A 20,158-nucleotide genomic window follows, 5' to 3' on the forward strand; every position below is an offset into this window, starting at 1 on the left:
TTTTTTATTCAGCCCTAATTTAAATATAGGAGTATGTTATAATCTAAAGATCAATGGTTGCTGCTACCCTATGAGGCCCGGTAATAAAAAAATACTTCTCTGAAGTGTGAACAGTGAATTGTCTACTAGAATCCTTCAGAAACGTCTGGTGAGAAGATGAAGAGGAGGCAGGAGAGACATCTGTTGGCCTGCCACAAAGAATATTGTGTCTGAGACAGGAAAATGTATTACGATAAATGTTTCATTCAGTGTGATTTACGACACGTCTAAGGAGAGCGGCCTGGATGTCTCAGTGATACACGCGCAATTCTTTTTACAGACTGCTTAACAAAAAGGAACAGTATAAAGAAAAAAGAGACAACTTATAAAAAAGGCACATGGTTATTAAAGGATTACTCCACTTTCATAAAAAAGTCCAGATAATTTACTCACCCCCCATGTCATCCAAGATGTTAATGTCTTTCTTTGTTCAGATGAGAAGAAATTAAGTTTTTTAAGGAAAACATTCCAGGATTTTTCTCCATATAGTGGACTTTAGTGGACCTCAACAGTTTACAGTATTAATGCAGCTTTAAAGGACACTAAACAATCACAACCGAGGCATAAGGGTCTTATCTAGTGAAACAATCATACTTTCAAGTACTTTTAAAGTTTTGGACTAGCCATGTGATGCGCCGGTGCAACCTTACGTATTACGCAACCACATCGCAAGGTCACGCGTTATATATGTAAAACGCACACTTTTTAAACAAACTTTCCATGAATCATGATGAACTAATACCTAAATACATTTTTATTTAAATATGAAGTAATGCTGAGTTAAGGCATGTAATCTTAAACTAATGAAAAGTCATCATTAACAACATGACTCACGACTCAACACATGCATCTATTGTTAATTAATACATTAACTAACAACGAAAAAACATGTCATGTTTTAGTTAATGATTCTTCATAAGTGTATAAGCATTATAGTTCATTTTTAAGTAAAAATTACAGTTCCTATAGATGGTTTCAGCAGTAACAACATAAACAAGCGGCTGCCGTGGTCCGCACGTAACTTCCGGTAAACTCTGCTAAGAACAAATAACAACAAAGTTCTTTAAACGTAGTTTATTTATATAACAAGCAAAAAACAACACATAGATTACATAGAAAACCAAAACATTTATTATTTTCGACAAGGCATTTGTTCAAGAGATCCCTTTAGCAACTAGTCAGGGCCGGGTTTCTCAAAAGCATCGTAAGGCTAAGTTGATCGTAAAAACGATCATACGAATCATCTTAAAATTACGGGCTGTTTCCCAAAAGCTTCGTAACTTAAGTAGCACTTGAAAATCATCGTAGATCTACGAGTGCTCTGGAGTAATCATTCATTCATAAGTGCATCGTAAGACAACAGTGTTACAAGGTCACCTACAGGACAACCAGCAAATCTCCTGCAATGACGATAATGTAATGTTTTTAATGTATATTTATTTATTGGGTTCTTCTTTGTTTATTTGTTTGAATTACTTTAATATAATATATTTAAAATTAAAATGAGAAATTTAAATGACTAAACATAAATTAATAAAGAAGGAAAACGTATTTGGTACAATTTTGGTAAAAGTTGGTACTAGCATATTGATAATTGTTCCTACCAATTTCTGCTAGAATTCATCTGGCTACAGTAAAAAAAATTTTTTTTTTGAAGGGTTGGCATCTGATTAAAGAAACCAAATAAATATTTACGGTACAATGCAATACTCCATAATAATAAATAAACATAGATGATAAACAACAAATAATAATATTAATCTAAACTATAATATAAAATGCAGAAAGCATTTTGCAGTGGGACAAGTCCTAACTAAATACGGAAAAGAATATTTCATTATGAACAATTTTAAAACATTTAAAAAGTCATTGAACAATAATAAAAATTATTATAAAAAATATTAGTGCACATCGGCTAAAGATCATTAGCCTAAACAAGCTTCTGCTACAAATTCGAGTCATTCCATAGGTGACATTTCAGCACTTGACAAATGGATAGCGACTCGTAAGTAGCACTTAAAACCCAGCTGTGAGCGATTGTTTCACGTGCATCTTTGGGAAACGCACGTAAATGAACAACGAATGTTCGTTAAGTAGCTTGTAGAAAGCGCTCCGTCTATATAATATATAACTTAGTTAATTATAATTCATGGACCCTTATTATAAAGTGTAACCAATAATAAACTGACACAAAGACATTAATTAGAGCCCTTTGAAACTGCATTGAAACGGCAATTTCCCAGCCATTGATGAGTTATTCCGTCCATTAAGAGAAAACGCTTCCCTGCCAATGACGAGTTTTTACGGTGATCCATATTTCCTCTATTATCCACTAGGTGGCGCTCTTACCCAAGTTTTAAAACACAGAAGCATCCACTGATCCAAAAACAGTAAAAACTGTGTGTATGTTTTGATTATTGTTCTGAATATGATCTATAACAAAAGTCCTCTACAGAAATTATTTTAGGTTTTTGCTAAAAATTTTGTATTTTTAAAGAACCTACCCATATTTGAGAGGTGATAAAAAGAAAACAAATGAAGCTAAGATGAAACTTTATATATATATATATATATATATATATATATATATATATTTTTTTTTTTTTTTAATTTTATTTTTTTTTTAGGGCCTTTTATGCCTTTATTTGGATAGTCTTGTAGTAGAGAGTTGACAGGAAAGTGTTGGGTAAGCTATGGGAAGGGGGATTGGCAAATGACTACAGAGACGGGAATCGAACTTGAGTCGCCGAGAGCGCACTAACCACAGGGCTATCAGCCCCGACTGGATGAAACATTTTCTTTTTTTTTAAACAGAAGGTCTGTTTTTGTCATTTGATATATTTTATGTTTATATATTTAAAGAAGAAAATTTTCTATAAGGCATTAAACCTTTGTGAAAATCTTAAAAAATGTTGGCGCTGGCTGGCAACTTATTTTTTTATCGCTGGTGGGTAAAGTGTTACATTGCATTGAATCTGTAAACTGTTGAGGTCGACTTAAGTCCACTATATGGAAAAAAAATCCTGTAATGTTTTCCTCAAAACACTTTTTTCTTTGCGACTGAACAAAGAAAGACATAAACATCTTGGATGACATGGAGTAAATTATCTGAATGTTTTTATGAAAGTGGGTAATCCATTAATGACTGAGGTAATAACACACAGGCTCTGTTTCCAGCATCTGACTGCTTTCCAAAGTCCAAAGTGTTCACCCATCTTAAGTGATGTAGGTGACATGAAATAAGTTAGTTACTCCTGAAATATTTCATTTTACAGAAAGCAGCCGGAGCCCAGAGTCGTCTATTCTGCAGTTGGTTAAGAAATAATAATCAAGTTAATGTTACGTGATACGTTTTCCCAAACGTACTAAAAAAAACCTTGTTAATCTTTAATTTACACATAATCAGACAAGTAATGATTACATTTGTATATATTTGCATGTTTAGTGACTATAAGACACTTTATAAGAAGTGTGAACAAGCCCCTCAAGCATTTCGAGAGGAAAGCAAAAGAGAAACTTAATTTACTGCGACGTGATCCAATAAATAAAGCCACAAGTCTATGATTCACATTTCAATGGAATCTCTGAACGATCCCTGAGCTCTTCACCTTTCCAATAATGAGAACTCCAGATGATCTACATAAAGATTGTACATCAAGTGTCTGAATGTCAGTGCCAAGTACAATAATTCGTCCCTATAACAAAACAAACATTTTGTCAGTATTTTATCACTTTTATGTCTTTTCCAAACCTGCATGACATCATTCTTGGGAGATCTTCTGCTCTTTAAAGGCCTCCAGATTCTGAGCAGACACAATGCCACATAAATGCCGTAATAAAATATGACACTTTAAACTTTATTGTTGACGACAACTAGCAGGAATCTCGTTTTGTCGACTGTTCATCAGCATAAAGACGTCTTACATTTCTTCCCAACCTTTAAAATTCAAATCATGCATGAAGATGAAATAAGAAATACACAATAAGAGATTTAACAAGCATGTTCTTATTGCTAAAACATCATAGAGTCAAACAAGATCACAGTTATTCAGTTAGAAATGCCAAGAGTAGTCGGAGCCGCTTGTTTCCCAACACGTAACGCAAACACAATTGCCCCCAAAATAGCCAGGACATTTTCTAATATAACTCCGATTGTGTTTGTCTGAAAAATATAAACATATACATCGAGGATGTAAAAATAAAAAGCTTTTGTTTTTGAAAATGCGACCTCTAGTGGTGAAATCCTATATTGTGCCTTTAAAGTCACCATGAAATTGAAATAAAAATTTTAAATTTGTGCTTATAATAAATGACTTATCTGTGCACTTCTTTACTATTATTTTTTAATTCACGTGCCCTCATAATCTTTAATCGAAAATGTTAACCTCCTCCAAACGACCTCTCTTTACTTCCTGTCACGAGAAATGGCGCGAGGGCGGAGCTATCGTAGACTTGTTTCTGTCCGAGAAAAGATCGCAGCGATAAGCATTTAGCAACATGGCCCAAGCCATAACATAATTAAGCTTCGCCTCTAGTGGTGAAATCCCATATCGTACCCATTAAATTTAAAACTAAATTTTTATGAAATATTGTAGCGTTTATTATAATTGACATATATAATGACAAAAACGTTAACCTCCTCCTCTCCTTGAAATGACCTCTCTTTACCGACTTTTACGACAAATGGCGCGAGGGCGGAGCTATCGTAGACTTGTTTCTGTCCGAGAAAAGATCGCAGTGATAAGCATTTAGCAGCATGGCCCAAGCCATAACGTAATTAAGCTTCGCCTCTAGTGGTGAAATCCCATATTGTACCTTTAAAGTACCCATTAAATTAAAAACTTAATTTTTATGAAATATTGTAGCGTTTATTATAATTGACATATATAATGACAAAAACGTTGACCTACTCCTCTCCTTGAAATGACCTCTCTTTACCGACTTTTACGATGAATGGCGCGAGGGCGGAGCTATCGTAGACTTGTTTCTGTCCGGGAAAAGATCGCAGCGATTAGCAATTAGCACAACTTTCAAAAATCCAATCAGTTCTTGATTGACGAAATCGAGTCCCGCCATTTTCACTCGGACACACATCATTATACAGAAAAGACGACACACGCTACATCAGTTTCATGGTGACTTTAACTCTTATTTGCATGTAATCCAGTTGCAGATCATGACACACAGACATAGACATGTGTCATAGTCCCCTAATCTTTTATACAAAAATAGTGCTATTTAAGTGGACTTCGCAACAAAACACACATCATTTTAACAGTGCTAATTCAATGTTCGTAACTTTATACATCACACAAACATGTTTATGTTACCTCAGTGTGATATGCAAAATAAGTGACTTTAAAATGGTTTTCTTGGAAATTGGATAATGGTAAAACAGTGATTTGCATATCATAATCTTTCAATCAAAATTATTTAAAAGGCTTTTTTTAAGAAATCTACACCAATTATAGACTGATAATATTAAGTGCTTCATTAAATCGTCAGCCTCATATTTTCATATTCCTCATTTTAGACACCTGCAGTCTAAACTAAAATAAAACCAAAACAAATATTGTTTAAACAGTTCACAGCCTGGCTCTTCTCATTCTGCTTTCATTTATCGGTTTAAAGACGATTGCTGGTGTTGTGTTAAATGATACAACACTCGTGTGAAGGGAGAGCATCCTCTGATGTCTTTAATGTCTTCTGTACGCTGATGAGCCTCAGGACAGACATGAGTTCAATGTGAAATCTCTTGTGAGTTCTCCACCTCTTCATGAGCCCTGCAGGTCAAAGGTCCTCAGACACAGACTGGAGCAACAGTACGCTAGAAAACTCACAGTGGTTCTGTTGAAGCACATCAGAGAGAGAGAGGATTCATGTACTTGAGCTTTCCAACACAGAAATTACATCTTACACAAGAAAATCTAAGTGAAATAGCTCCCTATACGCTTAAAGATGCAGTGTGTAGATTTTTAGTGCCATCTAGTGGTGAGATTGTGAATTGTGACCCTTTCCTTTCGAAACGCATAGAGAAGCTATGGTAGCCGCTAGGGCTGGGTATCGATTCAGATGTTCTAGATCGATTCGATTTGATTTCGATTCTCACGCCGATTTTCATACTCAATTCTTGATTCAACTCAAATCGACCACATAAAAAAAACACGATTCATCGAAAAATCTATTTTTTTGCCCAGCCCTAGTAGCCGCAATAGGACAAACATGTCATCGTCTGAGACAACGTAGTGATGAAACACACTCTGTCGAGCAGTTTGTCCCTTTAAGGCTACTGTAGAAACATGGCGACGCAAAATGGCGACTTCCGTGTAAAGAAGTAGATAACGGCTCATTCTAATGTAATAAAAACAATACAGTTCCTTATGTAAGGTCTTTATACACCACTGATAATATAGTTATGTAGATTAGATTGCATTTCTGTCAAGAAATACGTCTAAAAGTTACACAATGCACCTTTAATTAGTGCACTACTTAAGAGGACAGCCATTTTGTAGTAATCTCATAATGCACCGCAATAATGTGTACAACCAATGTACACTCGATGGCTAGCAGCTTCCCCTTCACTGTTAGGCTCATGCCAAACAAACTCCCTTCTGGAGCACTTAGGTCGCGTTTACACTGCATAAACTCAATTCCGATATGGAACAGATCGGATTTGACCCACGAACGTGTATGCAGGAAAAAGCGCATAGATTTCGATATTTTTAGATCAGTTTCAGGTCTCATGCATATATGAAAATAAAATGGATATGATTCGGATGCATAACGAAAATTCCCGTGTCAAGACATATGTCGTACGTCACACTCGACTGTTTCATCACATCTTCTGCGTTATTACGGAGAATCTACTTTAGCATCACTCCGTGTGAGCTAAACATTCTGTACTTTTTACTTGTTTATATTTCTACATATTTTACACCAAGGAACAGACAGCATGTAATGTAAAGGGCGATTTATAGTCGTGCGTAGGTTCTACGACGTAGGCTATCCGTAGCTCTGCGTAACCTGACGCGCACCTCGCAAAATTGTTAACAGCGCGTCAGTTCTACGCAGGCCGCAAGCGCTGTGATTGGTCCACCAGAACCCCTCCCGTCAGGTAAAAAAACTGCGTCATAGGTATTTCCGTTTGCGACGTGATTTAACTCAAACTGCAACAAAAGTCACTGTTTATTTACATCCATCATTGCTGGTCTTCTCAAATTATACACAACAAGTTGCTGTTTCTTCTTCGTTTGTGACTTAACTTGCAAAGCTTCTTCTTCTTTGGCGTTCGCGCTGCTACTGTGGTTACACGCATGGTTACTGCCTACCAGCGGCCTGCGTGCGTGTTTGCACGTCGACGCAGATTACGACGCAAAAGTATAAATGAAAACCGACACGGAACTTACGCTGTCGCGGCTACGCCGTAGGACCTACGCCCGACTATAAATAGCCCTTAAAGGTATAGCGGAAGATTTCCGTTTTCCGGGTGGATCATCAAGACTATTGGTCATCCCAGATGTCAATCATTCTGATTATATGTTGACGTATAACCGTCGTACGTGCTCGCCTCTAGGTTCACTTGCTGCACATGCCCACTTTCACATGTATGTGTGTTGTGCTACGGTTTCAACCATTCAATGAAGCTCGCGTTCTCGCTGTGTTTTTTTTTTCAAAATGTCTGAGGGTCGCAAGAGAAAAAGTGTCTACGAATTGTATGACAAGAAGAGAAAGGACTATAAAGAAAGAAACAAGACCAGAATGTTTATGGGAGACTATTTCACACGCTGGCATGAGCTAAAAGGACAGGTTGGGCTTCCCAGGCGAAGTTTCTACTGGAAAGGTACATTTTGTCATGCTATTTGGAGAAATCCATTTAAAATCACTGCTAGTAAAAGTTGATGTAAGCTATGATTAGCGATGCTAGCCCTAGCACAAGTCACGAACCGCACAGACACGGTAAACATGCCGACAGAAACTTGTAAACAGAGCGAAGAGAAGAACTGAGCTCATGCATGCTCTCTCTCTGTCTCGTGCACGCGTTTAACAGGCATTCCCTCTCGGGAGTGTTGCGTGTGCATTTTTTAAAAAATTTCGAGGGGCGGTTCTTTTAAATAATTCGGGAAAATCTTCCGCTATACCTTTAAGTTGTTATGGATAGCATTTAAGCAAAATTTAAGAAATTCCTTCACCATGAAAGCCCTAACTAAGATGGACACCACCTATGATCATATGACTCTTTAGCAGCGCAATAAAGAATGAAGGCACTTCTTAGTGGCGTTTAGTTTCATGTTTTGTTACAGATTTTAAGCATATCTTTATCTTGTATTTAAACAACGTATAATCATTTTGTCTGTGTTGATTGCACATTGCAACATTTTACTTCCTCTGTGGTTTTAGCTGCTCCAGGTCACAATGTCTACTTTGAATTGTTGCGCACGAGTCGTTTTTAAAATATGATGTAAGTGGATTGTCAAAAAAATTAGATCAAGTCAACAAATCAGAATTGGGCATCAAGATCTGCAGTGTAAAAATGATTCTGTTTCTATGAACGATCACTTGTATTTGTATGTGAATCATAAACACACGTTGAGCAGTTGAATACAGTGGGTTGGGTGGATCAGATCTCTTAATGCATGTGAAGTAGCAGTGCTGCACACTGATTGGGTTATGATGCTGGATGCTGATGATACCAAACCCACAGTGTTAGATTACAGATGGAGTAAGAAGAGCTGAGAGCTGTGCGCTCATTACAGCCAAACAGATGAGCTGGAAGATGAGATAGAAGCCACCATGATGAGCGTTTGAGAAAAAAAAGAGGATAAACGAGCGTGTAAGTGAATGAATAAAGTGAAAGAGAAAAATAGGCAGTAGCTGTGTTTCCATTACAGATTTGCACTAAACTTTAGCAATATTTTCTAAATGTGGGCAAAAGACGATTGCGAAATGACGGTGTTTCCACTAACCAATGATATTGGTCACGTTTATTTAGAAAAAGATTTCACAAAAACCAAGCCGAAGAACAGACATTTAATCTGGAAAGGAAAGTTATTCAACTAAACAACAGCACAGAACAGCAGGCTGAATAGATGTCTGTACATGTTAACATAATTTTTAGTGATGCACCGATGTCTCGGCCACCGATATTTATCGGCCGATTTTTGATGAATTTGAAACCATCGGCATATCGGCAATAGCACGAGAAAGGCCGATACCGATTGTTTATTAATTAACTGCATAAAGAAATCCATTATATGTGAAAAAATGAGTTAATGTTGTTAATAAAAGAAATGCTGAATAGCAAAAACCAGCTTTGAAGGTTGTCATGTTGTCGTCTTATATTTGTTTTAGCTTAATTTGTGCCTCTCTTATTATGTTGATCAGTTGAATGTTAATTAGATCCAATCCATGTTCAGTAAAAATTAATTTGATGCAGAAATAAACTAGCTAATAGACCAACTGTATAGTATTGTATACAAGTGTTTAATATCGGTATCGGCATCGGCCAGAAGTTGTCTATTTAAATCGGACCAAAAAAATCCTATCGGTGCATCCCTAGTAATTTTACTATTTATTCACCGAACACACTAGCATACAAAACATACCTGGAAAGGCTGAATAGGCTTAAATTAACACGACAAGCCAAATCAAGTTCAAAAAGGTCCCGAAGTCATTCCACATCACTGAATCCATTTAATTACATAAATACAGGAGCAGCATAGAGGGGACTCTCACGGCTGTAGATGGTAATGGTTTCTCTTGGTTCATTCAAAAAAATGTTTGCGATATATGGGAGTTTTTGCGAAATTAAGTTGTTTCCATTGGCCGTATTGTCAATTTGCGCAATTTAACTCTTTCCCTGCCATTGACAAGTTATTTCGTCAATTAAGAGAAAACATTTCCATGCCAATGACGCTTTCCTAACAAGTTTTTAATCTGTAATTTCGCTATTGTCCGCCATTGCGCTCTTTCCCATATTTCCCATAGCATCATGCTAATTTCATGCTTAGCTTGTTAGCTTCATGCTAGCTTCATGCTAGCTTCATGCTTATTATGTTAACATCATGCTAGCTTCATGCTAATCATGTTAACATCATGCTAGCTTCATGCTAATCATGCTAGCATCATGCTAATCATGCTAACATCATGCTAGCATCATGCTAATCATGCTAATCATGCTAGCTTCATGCTAATCATGCTAGCATCATGCTAGCTTCATGCTAATCATGTTAACATCATGCTAGCTTCATGCTTATCATGCTAACATCATGCTAGCTTCATGCTGATCATGTTAGCTTCATGCTAATCATGTTAGCTTCATGCTTATCATGTTAGCATCATGCTAAATCATGCTACCTTCATACTTAAACATACTAACAGCCAGATAGCCTACTAAACTAAACTTCTGTCAAACCGTTTTTAACGTTCAGGCTACGCTTTTTCAAGCCAACATAAAGTTTGTCTTCAAACTTTAATATTGTTATTGCTTTTAAACTTATTATTATGTTGGCTTGTTTGTTTGTTTGAAATCAAAGGGTCTGTTCTTTCATTTGATATATTTGTATGTTTATATATTTATAGAAATTTTTTTTCCTGGAAGGCATTTTGTGAAACTTTTGTGAAAATCACAAAAAATGCTGGCGGGCAACTTTTGAAAAAAAAAAGGCTGATGGGGAATGAGTTAAAGGGTAATGGAAACGCAGCTAATGATTGACTGAGAAAAAAATGAAAGAGAGAATGAGTAAGAAACAAAACTGTTAATTATATGTTAAATTATTATTATGTTAATTATACACGAGTATCCACATGAGTCAGTCAATCCCAGCATGCACCTGTGCAGTAAGAGGAAATGTGCGATAAGTTCACACCTCTTGTGTACTCCAGCGAGTGGCGTCTCCCTGAGAGGAAAAAGTTTAGGATAGACGATGGTGAACATGGGCTGACTGCAGCGATGACAGTGACCCAAAGGCCATCGCACAACATCCTGAAGACTCCTGGGCAACACATTCACATCTGAACACAAAAAGAGACAACAATGATCAGGACTGAGCCATGAAGTGCTTTAAAACAATTAGTAAGGTTTAATATCAGGGTTGGTACGGACCTACATATATTTTTCAGTATGTTTGTCAGAATGCATTGTGGGATATGCCACAATTTTGCTGTATACTATTTAGCGGGTGCACCTTTAATGCCTAAAACGTTGTCTAAAAAGACATCTCACTAGATTAACTGAAGTTTATTATATATATTTCAGTCTGATGTATTTCCATGTCTGTTTGAGATTCTCAGTCTTACCAGAGAGGCCGTGGGTCGCATGCAGGACTCTGCACGCCAGCTCTTCTAGTGGCAACACGTGGTCCGTCTCTGAGCCGATGGCCTTCACTTCAGATGGGAGAGGAACGGTTACACCTCCCAGAGTCAGCGAGAGAGGTTTCACATCAGAGACCTGAGCACCCAAACCACAGCTGTACACAAACAGACGGATAAAGCATTCATAACAGATCTGTAAGCTAACAGATTATTTACAGACCTAAAGCATTGTGCTTTAGAGATGCACAAACTCCAATGGTTTCTTCATGGTTGTTTGTACAGTCTCTCACAGAGATCAGTTTTATTAAATCCTGGTCTGTTTTTGTACTAGAAGAAAGTAGTATCATGCACACCGCCAGCGGCCAGCAACAGAAGAGTGATGCCATCGCATTCGTTTCAATGAAAGCTTGGAGACTTCTGGAGACACAAGCTTTGCCCATATTAAGTACACTGCAAAAAATGATTTTCAAGAAAAAAATTATTAGTATTTTTGTCTTGTTCTCAGTAAAAATATCTAAGAATTCTTAAATTAAGATGCTTTTTCTTGTTGAGAAAAACATCCCAAGAAAAAAGGTCTAGTTTTTAGATCAAAAATATCAAATTTTAGTGATTTTCTGCATAAAACAAGCAAAAAAAAAAAAATCTGCCGATGGGGTAAGCAAAAAAATCTTGAATTTTTTTCTTAAACACTAAATTCAAGGAAAATACAAGAAAAATTTGCGTACCCCATTGGCAGATTTTTTTGCTTGTTTTATGCACAAAATTACTTAAATTTGATATTTTTGGTCTAAAAACTAGGCTTATTTTCTTGGGTCGTTTTTTTCATCAAGAAAAAGCATCTTAATTTAAGAATTTTTAGATATTTTCACCGAAAACAAGACAAAAATACCAAGACTTCCTCTCCTGAAAATAACTTTTTTGCAGTGTAGGTGTGTCTAGCTACGTGCCACACTGCAAAAAATGACTTATTCTGAGAATTTTTGTCTTGTTTTCAGTAAAAATATCTAAAAATTCTTAAATTAAGATTTTTTTTCTTGATGAGCAAAATGACCTAGGAAAATAAGTCTAGTTTTTAGACAAAATTTTAATTCACTTAATTTGTGCTTAATACAAGAAAAAAAATTAGCTTATTTCAAGAAAACATTTCTTATTTCATTGGCAGATTTTTTGCTTGTTTTAAGCACAAATTAGCTTAAATTTTATTTATTTTATTTTTTGTCTAAAAACTAGAATTATTTTCTACGGTCATTTTGCTTATCAAAAAAACACATCTTATTTTAGGAATTTTTAGATATTTTTACTAAAAACAAGACAAAAATACTAAGTAAAAAAGTCATTTTTTGCAGGGCAAAGTCTATTTCTTTTTTACAAATTTTTAAATGAGGAGGGACTTTTGAGAGTGAGAGCCAATGGGAGTGAAGAGGTGGAGTAACTGAGAGGATGATTAGGGGCTGGACACACCAAAACTTTTAAACGTGGCCGAAGGACACCGAATGCCAGCTGTTTTTAGCCGAGCGCTTTAGTAGCTGTGATACTTCAGCTGTGAGCCGGTTGGTTGCTGTGGTAATGTCCCGCCCCTCCTCCACTGTAATTGGATGGCCGTGTGTGAACTGACATTGACGAGCGGAGCTTTTCACTCAAAGTTGAATATTTTTGAGCTCTCAGCGCTGAGCGCGAAAAAACCCAGAGTGCCGGTTTTCAGCGCGGAATAAAACCCGCTAGCTGCTTGCTTATTTGAAAAACGCAGAGTTTCCATTGGTATCACTTGAAAACGTGCCGGCTGCGGGCGTAAAAGCTTTGGTGTGTCCAGCCCCTTACTCCCAGAATTAAGCCCGGAGTATAGTTTGTTTCTTACATGTACGTGAATGTACGCCATAGACTGTAAAAAAGATGGACGACGCGACGTCGCCTCCCACCATTGTAATGAATTGAAGCCAAAAATGTCCGACCACGGTCGCCGCCATGTTACGTAAAAACGTCAGTTTGGAGCCGAGGCATGCGCAGAAGGAATCGTCCGTGAAGCCAGAGGCGGAGCCGCGGTATCAAATTTCCGCCCAAACGCTCGCGCGACCAATTCAACCACTCCAATCATAACGACACGCCCCGTTTCTATAGCATCAAATTACAAGCTAAAATGAAACTTATCACAAAAATTAACACTTGAGCATATATCAGCGTGATAACAACTACTTGAAAGGACCAAAACCATCTTTCGAAAACTTTTATTGGAAGTGTAAATATTTTTTTTATTTAGAGCAAAGTCCTATTCGTTTGAATGGAGAGGGCGGGGTTATGACTTGTACTGCAGCCAGCCACCAGGGGGCGATCAAAGAGCCAGAGGCTTCACTTTTCAAGGCTTATGAGGCACACCCGATGTACGCGCATGGTCGAACGCACAGCCTTGCAAAGTATAGTTTATTTTACTCATATATGTACACAGATGTTTAACAATGTTTACATTCTCCTCCAGGTGCATGCACGACCTACACGTACAATTTTGCAGGGTTTTAAAAATCCGGCATGCGTGCACAGTACGCGGACCCTTGCGTACGCGTAAACAGTGGACCATACTTCAGCCTTCAGGAACGCCTCCTAATGACCATATTGAAAGAGACGGGGGACACATGCCGACAAAGTCTCTAGCGGTGTGAACACAGCTTAAGTCTCATGAATGAAACCATTACTGACATATCCCAAAACCTAATTTAGCAAAAAAATCATAATTATAATAATGTTGATGAAGTTGTTGTGTTCTGGAGTCTTCTCTTACCCACTGCAGCCAATGACTTTATTATAAAGGTATGACGGGAGACCCCTCAGATGAGCGTTGTTGTCCACAAAGACAAACTGCAGCTCCATGGAACGACCCAGATCTGATCAGAGAACAGAAAACATCAATATCTTAATAAATTTATAAATACTTGGTAACCACAGAAATATAAAGCCATACAGGTTGTGGTTTTTAGGCAATTCGAAAAAGGAATATACCATATTGTCCTGAATAGACAGTAAGATGACATTTTTTCATGGAAATGCCTCTCAATAAACAATGTCGTCTTATGTCTTATATTCGAGTTCTAGACTATTAAATGTCAATCAAAACAGACACTTGCAAAAATGGGGAAGGTGGGGCCAAATACATGCAAACAAGTTCTCTTGGACCAAAGCAACGTGAATACCTCTGATGTCAGCTGGAAATGTGACGCTCCTTACCATGTTTGAAAGATTTGCTCACAATGCAATGCTAAGAGGAGTTAACTTACAGGCTGCGAGTCCAAGCGTGAGGAATTATGATAATGTCGGTCTTGTCTACATCACCAATCCCAGGAAGTAACATGTTGACTACAATCTGTGTGTTTGTTGTAGTCCAAGAAAAGAGATTTAAGATGACTAGCGTCATCGTTTACTTTGGGGTTTGTACCTTTTGCATATCGTTAACATGTACTAATACACACTTACACACCAAAAGAAATCTAAAAACGTGAATCAGACCATAGGTGCCCTTTAAAACCAAATGAACTTTAGAGGTGTGGTCAACTTCATGTGGCATCACAATAACCAACAAGCGCATGACATCAAAATAATGCAAGAGCGATTCAAGAGTTAGCGGCTCTGCATGCTTTCGAGTCACTCTCGCTGTATTTTGATGTCATTCGCGTGGCGATATATGAAGTGAAACACACCAGTCACCATGATTTTTGGAATAACTTATCGCGAGACAACAAAATGACATTTTAGGGGCAGTTCACATTTTGCTTATTTTGCGCGTGCAAATATGTGCATCGCACCTTTATTTAAAAATACTTCAACTTTTCAGAATGCCGTGTCCGAAAGCTCATTGGAAAGAAGGAGGTTTTAGACGTGAAATGTGAAACGCCCCTTAAGGCCAATTTATATTTTTGCGTTAGGTGCGCGTTATAGGTACGCCGTAACATACGCATAGACGCGAACCCTTTCGCCGTAGCCTTGGCAGTACCTGACGTGCACCTCCTCAAAAATGTAACTACACGTCGAAACGACGCGGACCGCAAGATCTGTGATTGGTCGGCGTGAATGCATTGTGTTTCCTCCTACGCATTTCGGCGGTGTAACTGCAGAGCAACACAAACACAGAAGTATAAATGCTCAAGACGGCGTTGCCTACGTGCGTAGCGTCTGGCGTACCCTACGGCATAACCCCGATGCAAAAGTATAAATTGGCTATTAGTCAAATAACATCGGATAATGGAAACCAGTCATTTCACAATCTGAATCGTTTTTGTAGAAATTTAGAAAATAACGTTTTAAATCTTTATATAAATGCAGCTAACGAAGGTTAACAAGATCTGAAAGGAAATATTTTTGGTGACTCCAGAAATAAACATGTCGATTTCGGTGCTTTTAAGAGCAATAATTAAGGGATAATGTATAGGAAGCCGGTTGGTATCGCAGAAATAATCCCTGACAGTGTGATAAAAACTGGCTTCCTATACATTATCCCGCTTATTAGACGGCTATTAAGGAACATATTGATACGAAATATTTTATTTGCTTATTTTTTATGATTGCAGATCTTCCGTAAGGAAAACCTGTTTACTTTTTGTTCAAATGTCACAAACACAATATTTGGTTTAATCATTTGTAAATATAATTTTAAGTATGTTCATAAAAGACATATTTATATTTCATTTAGTCTAATATTAAACTTTACCTGTCAAAATGATTTGCAGCATCCAGTTTACCGTGTGTTATTAGTTTTGAGCGGTAGTTATCTGAAAAGAACAAACCTTGAAATGTCACGACTGGCCAATCAGAATCAATAATTTTAGAGAGCCGTGTAATAAACATCATTATAATCGCTTTTCAGTGTGGCTGTTGTCGGTATTCTCAGGTTCATTGTTTTTAAAGACGTGTTGGTCTTTGGTTGTTGACGTAACAGATGGACAGATAGTTTGAGGATGAGATCTCGTAGCTGTCAGTGTCGCACAGAGCAACCGAACAAACAGAGTCAGACGGTTGGTAAGGATGGCAAAGTACTCAGAGAGACAGATGATGCTCAACATCTGTCATCAACCAGGAGAATAACAACAGAGGCGTCCAGTCAAGTGAGTGAATACCACATACATGCAAATCATTTCCTATTGCAGAAAGAGAAAAGGTTAAGCATACTGTCACAACACTTTTATTTGAAATACAGGATAGTTCCCATAATGCATCTGGACAGCATCTTGAATGCAATTGAATTGATTGGTGTGATTGAATTTTTCCCAACTGAAGTCCTCACGTACCTCCTCCTATAATATTTTAGATCTCTCCTTATAAGAAAACCGCTAATTCGACTCGTATCATAGCTGTTCTCATCTTGCAACACGGTAAGAATAAAGATGAAGTTTGTTTAGCCGTGTGTTTATATCTGCTCACCCAGCGGCAGTGAAGTCAGGCAGTTGGCAGCCATCGAGAGCTCATTGAGGTCGGGCAGTAGACAGATCTGACGGGGAAGAGCGTACAGGAGGTTACGGTCTGCCGTCAGACACTGTAGAGACACACAGTGATGAAGATCCTCCGGTAGAGTCCTCAGGAGATTCATGGACACATCCAGAGTCTCCAGCTCGCGAAGATCTCCCAGTTCTACCAACACAAACGTTATCTGTTAGACTCCTGTAATAAATCATCGAAAGAGCATTTGGCTATGTTTACATGCACAAAATTGTATCAATCCGCAAGTTACGACAATACAGTTTACATGTACCCTTAACATTGCAATCTGATTAAAATGTTTGTTTACATTACATTTTATATAATACAAACTTCAAAGCCAGGGTTGCCAGATTCGCATATCAAAAAAAAAACTTGCTTAAACGTTTTAAATGTGGCTGAAGTTCACAAAAAAGCAGCAGACTTGGCATCACAGTGCACAGCATCTCTTGTCGAGTTCACGTTTTATCTCTGGATAAAAGTCAACATTGAGTTCAGATATAGGCAATGAAAACACACTTTTTAAAAGGCACGACGCTTATTTTCTTGCTTTATGTAGCCGAATGTTATGAAAGACACGAAGGCCATAGAATTTACAGCACGCGACCCCATTACCTTAATAATGCATGTTGCCACTGCCTTCCTATTGGATGTTTCTGTGATAAAAAATGATGTGATATGTAAATAAGAGGTAAATATTAGACGTGAACCTGCGCACAATAGGCTTTATGCCCAGCTGCACTACTTCCTGAACTTCAGCCAGCTCCTTGTTTCCTGTCTGCCATTATTAGACAAACTGACCTCAGTAGTCACAAACAAACTGATTAATCCAGGTGTGGCTGACCTAAGTAGTCACAACAACAATAATCAGACACACCTGGATTAATCAGTTTGTCCAATAATGGCAGACAGGAAACAAGGAGCTGGCTGAAGTTCAGGAAGTAGTGCAGCTGGGCATAAAGCCTATTCTTCTGCGCATGTGCACAATGTATTTTTGCATCCGATTGTGAAAATACTACGATTCACGCATTACCATGCGTACTTATCTCCTGATGATCGGATCACAGATCGGACTACACCACCACTTTCAATACGATCAAAAATTGCATCCGATTGACCTCCATCATATTGATTAAGATATTTACATAAAGGTTTTTCAATCTGATTGAGCCATCAATAGTATTACAAACGGATTATTTGGTTGGATGTAAATGCACCCACTGAGGACAAACACCTGGCCTAATGCATTATGGGATGTTAAAAAGAAACCTTGTAGGGAAAGAGTTAAATGAAAAAATCTATTCAGATTCCACTTCAAACATTAGTGTACGTGTATCGTAAAATTTTTTTTGATCCTTTTCCAAATGAGTTCTTTTTTTATTGGTCAGATGAGCAATAATAGGAAATAAAAACTGCAAAAAAGAGAGAACAACACTTTAAAAGCCAGTCTTTACTAAATAACATGACATAGCACTTTATAGTCAAGTTTTAAAAAACACCTGCTAATGTCATGTTCATTTTTTTTAGCAATACCTTTAACATTAAAATAATTTGATATTTTTATTTACAAAACTTGAATGTTTTAATGCATAAATGAATTGAGGTCGGTCCAACGCAAGCTTAGTTGAGTAATGTTAGATGGGAACAAACCTCGTGGGAGAAATTTCAGTTGATTATTGGCCAATCGCAGATGTCGTAAAGAGCGCATCTGACCGATCTCTGGACAGATGATTTGCAGGGCGTTATCACTCAGGTCCAGTGACTGCAGTTTAACCAGGCTGCCAATAGCTGTAATATTAAACAATGAATGTTTTAATGTTTACATCAATATGCAACTTAGTATAAAAAGCTGTGTGTGATCAAATTACCTTGAGGAATAGAAGCGATATTGTTTGAATGGAGGTATCTAAACAAAATACAAATTGGCGTCATAATTTTAAATGATGAAAGATATATAAAAAATAATAATTTAATTTTAGCCAATTCAGACCCTGACCTTCCAAGCTATTCATAATCCTGTTTGTGAAATCCAGGTTTAAGTCTCATAATCTAATTCATATTGATTTCATGACCTTACTTAGTCAATATGAAAGATATCAAGGTTATAAGAGTGTTATTTAACTTATGTAGGATGTAGAAAACATTAAATTACTTTAGCTGGGTTTTTACAGACAGGGTCACATCATGGTTTATTGGGTCAGGTTGGTAGTGAAACTTTACTACTAAAATCATTGAGCGACCTCTACTGGACAACAGCTGTACTGCAGCTGTAAAATACTGACATTATTGTGTATAATAAAGAGAAAAATACTTACAATTCAATCAGATTCGGAAGTTTTTGGGCTAAATTCTCAGGCTGAGAATATATAAAAAAAGAAAAAACAACCTTTCAATACAATGTCACGTCAAAAACAAAGACGAAGAGTGTCGTGAGTAAAGTCTTACTAGTGTCGTGAGAGAGTTTCTCTTCATGTAGAGTCTCTCCAGAAACTGAAGTCCTTCATCTCTGAGAAGCTCAACGGGGAAATTATTCAGATTTCTGTAGTTCAAGAAAAGATTTTTGTGTCGCTCTTGTTTGGCCATAAAGATGGTTTCGTGAAGTTCTGAGGCCATTTTTGTAGGAGACCTTCTCCTCTTTCAGTCACTGAGAAAACAATTCAATATACACTGGGGTTTAAAAGTCACAAAGAAGATACTTGCAGTCTGCACATCAACATCAAGTCATAAATGTAAACAAACGCTGTCAAACTCTTGATTTCATGCAAATAAACGAACAACGTACGCGATTAACGTATACAAATGTTACTACTATTATTTATATTACTAATACATCGGAATTTACCTCACATCGCCGTTTCCAAAAAATAATCCCAGTTGTGGAAAAAATCCCTTGAGTTGTTTGTTGTGCCTTCCCGTCTCACAACAAACGCGTCACTGCATTGCGTCATGATGACGTACCGAAGACAACGGGCATCATGGGTAACGTAGTTCAGGCAGTGATCGTTTCGTTGTCAATGATATTTAAATACACTTATTTGACAACTATTCGCTTAAAGACACGTAATAACATAAACTAAAAATCACAAAGCTGTTATCTGCTATCCAAAATTTTTAAACTGAGTGGACTTTGGTGAATAGGGTGGACCTCAATGCCTACTCTAACATTACATCATTTTACAATATAGTGGTTCAACGGATTACGTTTTTTTTTTTGCGTCATGGATCGAAACATTTTCAAGTCAGCAAAAAAGGGAAATAATGAATAACAAAATAAGAAAAATTAAGAAATTATAAACGTATTAAAAAAATAAAAGAACAAAGTTACAAATAAAGTACAGTATGCAGAGCATTACCA

At 37.2% G+C, this 20,158-nt stretch overlaps 1 protein-coding gene across 3 annotated transcripts; it reads right to left on the reverse strand.

Annotated features, from left to right (window-relative positions):
* Nucleotides 1-4: 4 nt before the first annotated feature.
* On the reverse strand, nucleotides 5-19,801 carry lrrc28 (leucine rich repeat containing 28). Of its 3 annotated transcripts, none has more exons than XM_055175460.2 (11): nucleotides 19,646-19,801; nucleotides 19,249-19,447; nucleotides 19,119-19,159; nucleotides 18,672-18,709; nucleotides 18,454-18,591; nucleotides 16,750-16,956; nucleotides 14,120-14,222; nucleotides 11,335-11,504; nucleotides 10,905-11,049; nucleotides 3,648-3,734; nucleotides 5-188 (listed from the first exon to the last, which is right to left on the reverse strand). In XM_055175460.2, the coding sequence occupies exons 2-11, from the start codon at nucleotides 19,414-19,416 to the stop codon at nucleotides 44-46; spliced, it is 1,242 nt and encodes a 413-aa protein (XP_055031435.2). In that variant the 5' UTR covers nucleotides 19,417-19,447; nucleotides 19,646-19,801; the 3' UTR covers nucleotides 5-43. The 3 variants fall into 3 exon arrangements, with proteins under 3 accessions (XP_055031435.2, XP_073715158.1, XP_055031484.2); XM_073859057.1 differs by lacking the exon at nucleotides 5-188 and adding an exon at nucleotides 3,238-3,343; XM_055175509.2 differs by lacking the exons at nucleotides 5-188; nucleotides 3,648-3,734 and adding an exon at nucleotides 3,876-5,886.
* Nucleotides 19,802-20,158: the final 357 nt, after the last annotated feature.

This window comes from Misgurnus anguillicaudatus, chromosome 21 (genome assembly GCF_027580225.2).
Source record: "Misgurnus anguillicaudatus chromosome 21, ASM2758022v2, whole genome shotgun sequence".
NCBI lineage: Eukaryota > Metazoa > Chordata > Actinopteri > Cypriniformes > Cobitidae > Misgurnus > Misgurnus anguillicaudatus.

What these genes read in the sequence shown, in the direction of transcription:
- lrrc28 (XM_055175460.2), bottom strand. Translation starts at nt 19,416, where the DNA reads ATGGCCTCAGAACTTCACGAAACCATCTTTATGGCCAAACAAGAGCGA. An exon ending in TATCGCTTCTATTCCTCAAG is followed by an intron (nt 18,592 to 18,671) that starts GTAATTTGATCA and finishes TTAATATTACAG; the next exon opens with CTATTGGCAGCCTGGTTAAA. An exon ending in GAGTTCTCATTATTGGAAAG is followed by an intron (nt 189 to 3,647) that starts GTGAAGAGCTCA and finishes TCTTTGTGGCAG; the next exon opens with GCCAACAGATGTCTCTCCTG.